At 42.0% G+C, this 13,286-nt stretch overlaps 1 protein-coding gene across 1 annotated transcript in view; it reads left to right on the top strand.

Annotated features, from left to right (window-relative positions):
- The window catches only part of MTNR1B (melatonin receptor 1B), a 65,183-nt gene extending 52,162 nt beyond the window's left edge, over positions 1-13,021 (top strand). Inside the window, exon 2 of the mRNA XM_061629617.1 lies at positions 12,156-13,021. Within this exon, the coding sequence (XP_061485601.1) occupies positions 12,156-13,021 (866 nt within the window). The remainder of the gene's footprint in view (positions 1-12,155) is intronic.
- The last annotated feature ends 265 nt before the right edge of the window (positions 13,022-13,286 follow it).

Below are 13,286 nucleotides of genomic sequence, written 5' to 3'. Positions count from 1 at the left end.
ACTCACTGTTCCTGAAATCCTGAACTCACTGCATGAATATGACAGGAGTTGTCTTCTCATCCCCTTTCCAAGATGCTTTTATCTGATGTCATGCGAAAAAAGATGACTCTGTGCACTGAGTGAAACAGAGTCAAGAAGAGCACTAGAATAGCCCCACAGGCTTTCTCTGAATATAGCTTTGATGCTGGGGGGGTAAGGGGACTGGTTATGTACCCCTCGCCTCAAAACATGTACAGCACAGGCGCCAAGCAAAAGTATACTATTTTGGACAATATCTTCAGAAATACCTAACCTTTACTTTAAATTCACATGAGCACAACATGAGGATGGCTTTTCTGGATATGCGTTCCGCTTTCTAAAAAAAAGGAAGTATAGGCATCTTTCAAGGTTATAAGAGTTTGATTTTCCATTTTAAAACAGCTTCTTTTTAAAAAAAGAAAAAAGACTGGAATCAGTACATTATTTTCTCCATTTTAACTGAGACACAAGGTGGCAACAGAGAGACATCACAATTACCTTTATTAGTGCTGAACGAGATCATCTTGGTAGATAGTAACTGAGCAGCTTTATCTGTGTAGAGAATTTAAAAAACTTTTAAATAATGGAGTAATGAGGATTGATATTTTCTCACCTGTGATAGCTTAGAAGAGTATGGAAACACAGGCTGCATATACTCAACTTTTTATTCTAGAATCAGAGGAGACTGAGTTCTTGTTTTTGCTACCTAGTCCACATACAATCTAGACCTACTGAGTATTCTTTGCCCCTGAAAAGTGCTTCTTGAAAAACTGGTTTCATTCAAAAACTAGTTTATATTCTGCTTCCAAGAGTCTTAAACAATCTGGATTTATTTATTTTTTGCAACAATCAAAGTACAAGAAGGAAGTAAAAGCAGGAAATAGGTCAGGACTTAGGAGTAGCCACATGGTATCCTCCAACTGTAGTTGGCCTGCAACTCCCATAATCCCTGACCATTGGTCATGCTGACTGGGGCTGATGGGAGTCCAACAACATCTGGAAGATCACAGATTCTCCATCCCTGATATAATACATTTATACTAAAGATAAAGGGGAACATTTAAATAATATTTGTATAAAAGTACATTTGAGTGGATCGTGCATGTCAAGCTTCTATCACTTATGTGAGTTGCGCAGCTTACATTCAATATCAGGTTAAGACTTTACACCCAGGCAATCTTCTGTTGTCATTAGTCTTTTTGATGTTCAGCTGTAGTCCTGCTTTTTTGCTTTCCTCTTTAACTTTCATCAGCATTTGCTTCAAATCATTACTGCTTTCTGCTAAGAGTGAGTATGGTATCGTCTGCATATCTTAAATTATTGATATTTCTCCCTCCACTTTTCACATCTCCTTCATCGTGGTCTAATCCTGCTTTACATATGATATGTTCTGCGTATAGATTAAACAAATAGGGTGATAAAATACACCCGTCTCACACCCTTTCCAATTGGGAACCAATCAGTTTCACCATATTCTGTCCTTACAATAGCCTCTTGCCCCCATTTCTTTTAAAGTATTCCATAGCTTTTCATGATCTACACAATCAAAGGCTATAAAGCACAGGGTGATTTTCTTCTAAAATTCCTTGGTCCATTCCATTATCCAACGTATGTTTGCGATGTGATCTCTGGTGCCTCTTCCCTTTCTAAATCCAGCTTGGACGTCCGGCATTTCTCGCTCCATATATGGTAAGAGCCTTTGTTGTAGAATCTTGAGCATGGGATATTAATGCAATAGTTTGATAATTACTGCATTCCCTGGGATCCCCTTTCTTTGGAATTGGAATGTATATTGAATGCTTCCCATCTCAGGGCCATTGTTTTATTTTCCATATTTCTTGACAAAATTTTGTCAAAATGTGGACAGATTCAGTCTCAGTAGCTTGTAACAACTCTGTTGGTATGCCGTCTGTTCGTGGTGATTTGTTTCTTCCAAGTATTTTAAGAGCAGATTTCACCTCACGTTCCTAAATTTCTGGTTCCTCATCATTCACTCCGTGAGTGAATCTGTCATCCTGGCATCTCTTTTATAGAGTTCTTCAGTGCATTGCTTCCATCTTCCTTTTATTTCATCTTGGTCAGTCAGTATATTCCTCTGTTGATTATTCAACATCCCTATTCTTGGTTTAAATTTCCCTTTCATTTATCTAATCTTTTGGAATAGGGCTCTTGTCCTTCCCTTTTTGTTGTCCTCTTCTATTTCTATATAATAACTATTGTAATAGTTCTCTTTGTCCCTATGTACTAGTCGATGTATTGTTGCATTTAGGGTTCTGGCTGTGTTTCTGTCTCCTTTTGCTTTAGCTTTCCTTCTCTCTTTAACCATTTTAAGAGTTTCTCATACCCTTTCCGATGGGGAACCAATCAGTTTATCTATATTCTGTCCTTACAGTAGCCTCTTATCTAGAGTATAGGTTGTGCATCAGGACAATCAGATGCTGTGGCACCCCCATTTCTTTTAAAGCATTCCATAGTTGTTCATGATTTACACAAACAAATCTATATCTTGTTGTTATCTATAAAGCACAGGGTGGTTTTCTTTTACCTTTCTAAATCCAGCTTGGACATCTGGCATTTCTTGCTCCGTATATGGTATATGGTAAGAGCCTTTGCTGTAGAATCTTGAGCATTACTTTACTTGCATGGGATATTAAGGCAATAGTTTGATAACACAATCAAAGGCTTTGCTGTAATCTATAAAGCACAGGGTGATTTTCTTCTGAAATTCCTTGGTGCGTTCCATTATCCAACATACATTTGGTATATGATCTCTGTTACCTCTTCCTTTTCTAAATCCAGCTTGGACATCTGGCATTTCTTGCTCCATATATGGTATGAGCCTTTGTTGTAGAATCTTGAGCATTACTTTACTTGCATGGGATATTAAGGCAATATTTCCATAATTACTGCATTCCCTGGGTCCCCCTTCTTTGGAATTGGGATATATACTGAACACTTCCAGTCTGTGGGCCATTGTTTAGTTTTCCATATTTGTGGCTGCCTCTGTTCTGTAGAACATCATCTCTGTTAAGGTATGAGAAGCACCCACTATCTGTACTTTCTGAAAACAACTGATGACATTTTTGTTTCTACAAGCTTTTTCAGAATGGTCTCTGTCTTAAGTGTTCATTTTAAATTGTTTTTAAACCTATCTTTAGTTGTTGTTTTTGCACAGCTTTAAAAACTTTTTAAAGTTGTTTTTGTAATGTGCTTGTAAACCCACTTGAGACAAATGTAAAAAGTGATTCATAAAATTCTTGTTATGACTATTAATAGGAGTTGTAATCCAACATCACCTGAAATCCACAGGTTCCTCCATCCCTCTCCTAGGGCAACCCCACAGAGCACATTGCAACAATCTACCCATGGAGTTACCTACACATGGACCACCATAGCTACTATCCTCATCCAGGAATGGCCATACCTGATGAACTTGCACAAGGTGGTAAAGAACTCTCCTTGCCATGGAGGCTACTTGCGTCTCCATCAACAGTGCTGGATCTAGGACAGCGGTGTCCAACTGTTTTTTCATATTTGCCAAAATTGTGGTGAATGTGTTAATATAGAATTAATAGAATTAATGAGAAATCTGACACATCCTTTCATTAAGTAGTGCAGGGAAATCAGGCATAGAATTAGTCAGATTTCATCTCAACTCTCCCTCCAAATTTTCCTCCAATATCTGTGACCTGTACTTTGTTTTTACCATTTTAACCTCAGAAAAAGTTGATTTCACAGTCATTTTGAACCAGAAAAATTGAAAACAGTATTGGAATAACTGTATTTAGAACTGCGAACTCATTTTGATTTAAAATATTCTTTATTTAATATTCTTTATTTAAAATGTTCTTGCACTCAGGTCCTGCTTGCGGGCTTCCCCCAGGCACCTGGTTGGCCACTGTGAGAACAGGATGCTGGACTAGATGGGCCACTGGCCTGATCCAGCAGGGTCTTCTTATGTTCTTATGTTCTTATATGAGTCCACATCTCAACAATTGAATCATCTCTCAAATCCTAAGTGCTTTGAAATAAAATCACATACAACTCGAAAAGGTGCCTCTCGAAAGAAAGAAGCCTCACTCTTGAGACAGCTGAGAATTGTTAAAGTGAAATAGACCTTGCACAAATTCAAAAACAATTCTGTACTTTTCAAAATCAGAAAAGTAACTAGGACTCAAGAACAAATCTGTGATTAAGGGTGGAGGGTGGACACATTTTTTGAACTTGTGCATGTGAAAAAGAATTTTATTTAAAATTTGATTTTAAAAAATAGGTGGTAGCACCAATTCACCACAGGTCAATCGCCATTTTCAGGCTGGTGACAGTTTTGTTGTTGTTGTTCCTGGCAACTTATTTTTGCATATATTTTGTTCCACATCAGCTGGTGATAAGACATCTTTTTTTCCCACCGGGACTGGCTTTGCATAATCTATAATATTTCAAAACAAAATAATATTGCATATGCATTTACTCAACTACAAAGAAAGGGAAGCTAAATTAATTAAGGCTCCATTTACTTGGGGCAAAGCCCCACATAGTTAAGAGTGCACATGACCCCCAGGAGGCACCGTAAGTGAAATGCTGAGTACCTCTCATGTCCAGCATGGGGATGTCATACTTTAAAAACATAGCAAAGGCACGCTCCACACCAACATCTCTGAATAAAAGTGAGTGGCATGCTTCCCTCTTACACCTTTTATTTTTAAAGAATGTATAAAACAGGAGTGAGAACCATTTTTCACCCCAAGGGCCATATTCCCTTCTGGGCAACCTTCTGAGAGCCACATGCCAGTGTGGATAGGGCCAGAGGCAAAATTGGGCAGAACAACCAATATAAATATTACTTTTGTACAGTAAGCTAGTTTCTAGGCATAACTACACATCCCTCTGTATGCTCCATCCAGGCAAGCTAGAAGCATTATCCAAGTTCAAGGACATATTTCAGCCAAGCAAAAACACTCGAGGATGCCAGTGAGGCTGATGAGGAGTGTGGCTCTGGAAGCCTGAGGATAGTACTGAGGGCTGGGCAGAGAGGTTTGGAGGGTCACATTTGGCCCCCCTGGACTGAGGTTCCCCATTCCTGATATGAAAGCAAAAACTAAGGGCCCATCCACACGACTGTATAATCTGCAATGTTATTGCTTTGTGTCCTCATTCATTCACCGTCGCCCACATGACATTGCAAGCTAGGACAGATTTTCACACTCACAAATTCACATTAGAATACTACTGAAAAACCGATATGCTTTCCTGTATCAATAATCAATTGCATTCACATCCGTGCACTCAGACGCAATGCCGCAGACTTTCCTGCAATAGGTGGTCCATGAACATTGCTCCATCATATGCCAAGCCCCCTGTCTCCTTCCCCCCTAATAAACCGTTGCATTTCTGGTACTGAAGTTGGATCCACCCTCTGTCCATGCCTCCTTCTTCAACCTTCCAGTTCATTCCTGCTTCTGTTACTGAACTGGGGAACTTCCTCCTTCTGGCTCCTGTAACTGTATTGCACTGGGGTTTTTAAATAACAAAAAATACTATTTTTTGATCAAACGTAAAATCAAATGTTTAATGAACAATATTTCCACTTAAAAGCTATTTTGCGATATTACGCAAACAATTGATTGAAAACATGGAGTTTAGAGGTTTTTAACTCAGCTTTCTTGAACTGATATGGGAAAGGCGAGGAGAAGAGCAAGCTCTAGTACTTTAATGTGGCATTGATCTTGCAGGCGATCCAACAGCAGGCAAAGCATCTCTTTTTGTGACTGACAGCTGATAGGGATGGGAGGGGGAGTGAAACATACCAAAGAGCAAGGCAGACAGCTCTGTGTGTGTGTGTGAGAGAGAGAGAGCACAGGCTGCAAGTTATGTTCTTTTCCTCCAAGCCTGAAACTGACTAATCTGGGCCCTCCCTTTGCTAGCCTGAAACTGCATGACAGACAATCTGTTGCTTTCTTCCATGGTGGGCGGTGGAGGATCTAATACAATTTGGGAGGAGGAGACATGAAGAGGAAATTTGGTGGGTGCACTGGGCAGAAAGAAAGCCCTTTCAAAACAGTAACAGCAGGAGACAGTGGGAAACAATTAAACATGGAAAGGGATTTGCTGCCCAGTTCGACAAATTCAGTGAAATTGGGAGTAACCAGCGGCTCCCATCCTTAGTATCCACCATGCTATATGTAACAGCCCAGACGTTTATTTTGCTTGTACTTGGGGGGAATCCATAAACTTTGCCCTTTTGCACATCCATAAAACCGTGCACACGTGGGAATTAAAGTATATATATACATTTCTGCACTCTTCTGAAAAAGCGCACAAACAACAAACGGCCATTATGGACCAATCACTGGAAAGGGCTGGACTTAGGGAAGTGGCCAATACTAAAGTGATTTAGACAACAACAAAAAAGCCCACACGTATGGATGCTTGAAAATCATGTTTTCTCAATATAAATCCAACCACAAACTGAATATGGAAAACATGGATTTTGTGGTTAGATATGGATGGGCTCTAAGAAGTACTAGGCTATGTTCAAGGTGCTGGTTTTGGTGTACAAAGCTCTTTACAACTTGGGACCAGGATAACGAAAAGATCACTTCATCCCTTATATCCCCAGTCGATCACTGCACTCTGCAGGTGAGGGCCTCCTGCATCTCATCAGGAGGTCCATTCAGAGCTTGGAAAAGTTACTTTTTTAAACTACAACTCCCTTCAGCCCCAGCTAGCATGGCCACTGGATTGGGCTGATGGGAGTTATAGTTCAAAAAAGTAACTTTTCCGAGCTCTGGGTCCATTCCACATGCTATAGAAATTAGGCCCATAGTGTTGTGGCACCAACTCTTTGGAATTCCCTCTCCTTGGAATTCCCATGGGCACCATTGCTGTAGTCTCTTCAGGGCCTACTGAATACCTTCCTCTTCCAACAAACCTTTTAAGTAGCAATCGTTCCCAGTTTGAATTGCTACTGGAATTGTTTTTGAAGATGTTTTGTTTTAAATACGTTTTTAGTGCTTTATCATCTGTTTGCCACCCGGGCTCCCTCTGGATATAAATTTAGTAAATAACAGCACCACTCTGCACTAGGGAGGAGACTCATGTTTCTGCATAAGTCTGGGCCTGCATCATTTCTCGGCACTGTTGGACCACTTGGCCCTGCTGTCCTCTAGCTCCTTGGCACTGCTGTTCAGTCATCTGCCCTCTCAAGCATGTGAGCAACGACAAGAGCAAGGAGGAGGAGGAGGAGCCTATACTAGTTTTGCTCTCTGGAGTAGGGTTGCCAGGTTCATGGCCTGAGACGATCCTGTATCTTTAGGAGAAGAGAAAGTCAGCCAAGTGCAGGTGTTCTTGTAACTCTGTAATGAGAAAAACCACAAGGTGGAATTCTCCCTTCCCCCTCCACAACTTTTAAATATACAGAAGACCTCTTGGTTGCCAGGCCCGGCCTCCAAGAGGTCTTTTGTATCTTTACAAGTTGTGGAGGGAGAAGGGAGCATTCCATCTTGTGGATTTTCTCATTACAGTGTAAAGAAAACACCTGCACTTGGCTGACTTTCTCTTCTCCTAAAGATACAGGATCAGTCTCAGGCCATGGACCTGGCAACCCTACTCTGCAGAGTAGTGTAGTTTGGGCCTGGGCAGAACTTACTATATTTAAGGTATGGAATGCACAGGATTCCCTATGGCAATTTCCATTGGATCCCTTTGAAATTGGCACCTTCATAGGCTTCATCAAAGAGCAGATCATGCATCCCAGGGTTCAAGTTATTCGCTCAACAGGTGTAATTTTTAAAGCAATAGCATTCTGAGAATTTTGATAAGCCACACATGGCATGAAATCCCATTAACCCCCCCACTCTATTTTTGCTGGTACTGACCCAAAATATCCAAAACCTAATATTAAGGACTTTCCTATTATAAATACTTTTGGAAAGCTGCTAAGAATTTTAGTGATTTAGTATTCATCCCACAAAGTCAAAGGAAGAAATGTTGCATGGAAGAAACACTCTCCCCTTTTTTGAATATCAATTCTAGTATCCCGCTGTTTTTTGGGGGGGGAGAAAAAATGGAATTGCTTTATACATAGAGAGAGCAAATTGATGAAAGGAACATAATTTAAAGATAGACAAAGAGTTTCAATTGCTTTGCCAGGAAAAAAATAATAGTGATACATTTCAAGGAATCCAGAGACTTCTAAGCATTTGAACTCTTTTGTTTCTTTTCATTGGATTCTCATAGCTTTGAGTTTGGACATTGTTGTCAGCATTTTAGTAGGATATAATGGAGGTGTTTTCTTCCTACATTGCTATGGAGGCAGAACAGCAGTGATTGTCAGGAAGCAGTTCATCATTCAAAGGACATAAATTCCTGTAGGTCAGTTCATAGTGTGTAGCTTATCAGAAGAGACAAATGATTCACTGTCAACAGTTCTGGAATTTATATATTTATGTTTCTCTTCTATCATGGAACTCAAGTCAGCACACCAAAGATTCCCAAGTGGCCTCCCATCGAGGTGCTGACCACATCCAGACCTGCAAGGTGGCTGCATCATGCATTCTCAGCCCATGGATGGATGGATGTACTGCCTTCAAGTCAATTCCGACTTATGGCGACCCTATGAATAGGGTTTTCATGAGGCTGAGAGGCAGTGACCGGCCAAAGGTCACCCAGTGCGCTTCATGGCTGTGTGGGGATTCAAACCGTGGTCTCCCAGGTTGTAGTCCAACACCTTAACCACTACGCCACACTGGCCATACTATGGGATATTAGTCATAACTAGGGTTGCCAGGTCCATGGCCTGAGACTGATGCTGTATCTTTAGGAGAAGAGAAAGTCAGCCAAGTGCAGGTGTTCCTGCAACTCTGTAATGGGGAAAACCACAAGGTGGAATTCTCCCTCCCCCCTGCACAACTTTTAAAGATACAGAAGACCTCTTGGTTGCCAGGCCAGGCCATGAATCTGGTAACCCTACCTACAAGGGAGATCAGGGTGGCACCCATTTTAGGAGCAGGAAACATAAGAGACAAGTAGCTTGTTTCAGGCCATTTTTTCTGTTGTGTGGATGGAGCACTTCCTCTGGATTTCTGAGGAGTGAATGTCATCCCATCCTCCAACATTCTGAACAATTAGCCAGGTCAAAGAAGAGTATGGACCAGCTGGCATAGTGTCTTCAACTTTATACTGGGGTAGCCAACATGGTGCCCTCCAAGATGTCATTGGACTCCAACTCCCATCAGCCTGAGCAAGCATGGCCAATGGCCAGGGATGATGGGAGCTGGTAGTCCAACAACATGTGGAGGATACCACATTGGCTTGTTATGCCTTAAGCCAGAGGTGGGGAGGGCCTGAGGGCCGCATGAGCAATCTTTTGGGGGCCACAGGGCAGTGGCGGGCGAGGCCAGAAGCAAGAGGGGGCAGCTAATGTAAAGTTTACCTTTGTACAGCAGGGTAGTTTCTACACACCCTCACCTACCCCTCTCAATCCTCCATCTGGGGAAGCAAGAGGTGTTATCAGAGTTCAAGGACACATTCCAGCAAAAACATTCAGGGTGTGAAGCAGGGCTAGCGAGGGGTGTGGCCTGGGGATAGTTCTGAGGGCCAGACAGATAGGTCTGGAGGGCTACACTTGGCCCCTGTGCCTGAGGATCCCTAATCCTGCCTAATACCACAACATAGGCCGCCGCCACCACCCCAGCCAGGTTCAGATCACAATTCATTAGCGGCAAAATTACGGGGATTTCTGGTGGAAGGGGGACTTAACTGTCAATGGCAGAGATCTTCCTGACAATTACTGACTGGCAGCCCAGCTGGATACAGCTATGTGAAGTCATTGCACTGTGCTGGAGCAGTCAGCAGTCGGAGGTAGCAACTGTTAGATGTCAGGAGGAGCACCACCACCACCACCACCTGATGGCTGTAAAAAAAAAAAAAGGGTTTTGCTTCCTGATCCTCTCCATACCACCTAAAACTTGAAGGCTGATAACCCAAATATTATATATCTTTCCCATGACAAGGATTTTATATGCTTACTCACAGAAAGTAGATAATAAAGGTTGTAATACTGAGGCTGCAACCCTAGCCCTACTTACCTGAGAGTAAGCCCCATTAAATTCGATAGGACTGTTTAAAGACAAGGCCCATTATACAGAATTAATGAACTGGTGGAATTTAGCACCTGAACATCACTCCTCTGGAGCTGTTGCCTTCCATTATGTTAATAGCATTGCCATGCATCCACGCTGCAGAGATATGCTACAATTAGTTGTGGCATTTTCACTGAAATTAATTAGCTGGCTTGTGTCAGAAACCTTATTTTATAATGTATTTTGAATATAAAATTTATTTCATCAAAATGAATTTTTTATTTCGTTTGTGATTTGTGTTTGAATGGACATTGGACTGTGATTGTAATGTTATTTTGATGTACTTTTTTCCCTTTTGTGTTGTGAGCCAGTTTGAGTGCATTTGTGTGGAGAAGCTGCATACAAATTGAACAACAACAACAACAACAACATGGCAGAAAAGAACTGGGAGCCATCTTTTTCAGTATGATCTGGATAGGCTCTTCTCTCTCATCATCAGTATATTTATGAGAGTGTAACTCGGGTGTGGGGAACTTTTGGCCCTCCAGATGTTGCTGAACTACAACTCCCAACTGTCCCAGCAAGCATGACCAATAGCCCGGGATGATGGGAGCTGCAGTTCAGTAACCTCTGGAGGGCCAAAGTTTCCGCACACCTGACCTGGTGTAACTAATGGTAATTAAACAAATTAAGTGATTTACAATTAAAAGATTTTTTAAAGTATTTTGTTTCTCTTGTATATATTGGGCTATGCATTATTTGAATATTTATTTATTTATTTGTTTGTTTATTTATTTATTTATGTACTGCTTAATGACAACAGGCTTCTCGGTGGTTTACAACCATTAAAAAGATTGCAGAAACATTTATGCATTATTTGTAAATGTTTATATGATATATCTTCAATTATAAAAAATCCTTTTGGTTCTGCAACTTCAAATAAATAAATTACACAGATCACAACATTCAGCTTTTGGGGTACAATGTTGTGTGTTTGTGTGTGTCTGGTTTTTATAGCATAGTGTGCATCCATTGCCAGCACACCTTGGAAGAAGAGGTGTGAGACAGAGTAATGGTGGAAAGGTCATATTTATTCAAGCATAACTATAGAAGATCTGCCAGACAAAAGTCAAATTATGTCAGTATAGACAGGCGGGCTTATGAGGGAAGCCTCCCTCCGCTCCCCTTGGCATGTCAACAGCCACATTCTGTGGCTCCTCAGCCAAGGACTCCCTGCTTAGCAAGTGAGCCTTGAGTATGTGAACCCCATATGAACACCCATGCCCTGCTGTCCAGCATTCACCATGGGGTGCATGCCAAGCCTAAATGGCAGCCCCAAGCTGAAGGCTGTGGCAGGTGACTCAACAGTGCCCTTAACCCAATGATGCCTTAGGGTACCTGTCAGTTAAGCCCTTAAATTCCCTCCCCTGCCCACACTGAATGCCAAACAGACGGAATAAGTACATACATCAAGAACCCTACAGTGTGGAGTAGGCAGAAAAAAAGAAGATCTCCAAGGGCCAATCAGGGACTCTCCACAAAATTCCTACTCAGCCCTTGGAAAGGGCAACTAGTAAGAACCTGCACTGTCGAGGAAGACAGGTTGGGTGCTGCACAAGAGAACAAGGAAGCGGAAGGGACAGAGCAGGCTTAAATAGCAGCCTGATGGCAAGATGGATTTGTGGGCAGATTTCTTCCCTTGTGGTGATGATGATGATTGTTGTTGTTATAGTTATTGATAATGAGCAAAAATAAAGTTGGAGCTATGGAATCTGTGTTTTTTTTTAAGCATCCTGATTACCCCCTTCCTATTGGACACTCCAACCCATGAGATTCCCAAGGCTTTCTCACCCTCGGAGAGACAAACTTAAATCTTCTCCCAAAAAGCAGTGTATGGCAAATTCGCCCCTACTAAAGAGTGGGAGCGGGCACGCTGTTATTCAGTTTTTCCTTATTGTTCTCGGAAGGTGTTTGTTAGTTTCCTGTGAACTGGATATCCAATGTATGATTGTTCTCTCTCTCTCTCTCTCTCTCTCTCTCTCCTTCCTTTCCCAGGTAACGCGTTTGTGGTGAGCCTGGCATTGGCTGACTTAGTGGTGGCCTTGTACCCTTTTCCCTTAGTGCTCACCGCCATTTTCTACAATGGCTGGTCCTTTGGGGATATGCACTGCAAAGTAAGTGGCTTTGTGATGGGCCTAAGCGTCATCGGCTCCATCTTCAACATCACCGCCATTGCCATCAACAGATACTGCTACATCTGCCACAGTTTTGCGTATGACAAAGTGTACAGCTGGTGGAACACGATGCTGTATGTCTGCCTGATTTGGGTACTGACGTTTGTTGCAACTGTGCCTAATTTTTTCGTCGGCTCTCTCAAGTATGATCCGCGTATCTATTCCTGCACGTTCACCCAGACGGCTAGTTCCTATTACACCATTGCCGTTGTCATCATCCACTTCATTGTCCCAATCACCATTGTGAGCTTCTGCTACCTTCGGATCTGGATCCTGGTGATCCAAGTGAGGAGGAGAGTCAAATCAGAGGTCAAGCTGAGGCTGAAGCCAAGCGACTTTAGGAACTTCCTCACCATGTTTGTGGTCTTTGTGATCTTTGCCTTTTGCTGGGCGCCGCTGAACTTCATTGGGCTGGCTGTGGCCATTAACCCTTCAGAAATAGCACCCAAAGTTCCTGAGTGGTTGTTCGTTGTAAGCTACTTCATGGCCTACTTCAACAGTTGCCTTAACGCAATAATATATGGACTTCTGAACCAAAACTTTCGGAAGGAATATAAACGAATCTTCATGTCACTGTGGATGCCAAGGCTGTTTTTTCAGGACACTTCCAGGGGGGGGACCGAAGTTCAGAAGAGCAAGCCGTCTCCTGCTTTAAATAACAATGACCAAATCAAAACCAACACCTAGTGAATATGGGACCCTGGATACAAAAGGGTGCCATTTTGTGAGCCCGAATAATGGAGTTCTTAAAGTTCTGCACCTCCCTCCAACTTACCCTATTCTGTGTTTTCCCATTTGAACGAATGTGCTGTGGTGACTGGGATCTTGTCTTCTTGACAAAGCACATTCCACTTACAGGTTTCTAATTTAATAACTAGGTATCCCTGTGAAATTGGCTTCAGAAGTTAGAAACAGAAGGTAAACAAACCAACAGGTTGTAGGATTTTTTTAT

This window comes from Rhineura floridana, chromosome 5 (assembly GCF_030035675.1).
Source record: "Rhineura floridana isolate rRhiFlo1 chromosome 5, rRhiFlo1.hap2, whole genome shotgun sequence".
Taxonomy (NCBI): domain Eukaryota; kingdom Metazoa; phylum Chordata; class Lepidosauria; order Squamata; family Rhineuridae; genus Rhineura; species Rhineura floridana.
The sequence above is the reverse complement of the archived record's forward strand: the minus strand, read 5'-3'. Positions and strand labels throughout refer to the sequence as shown.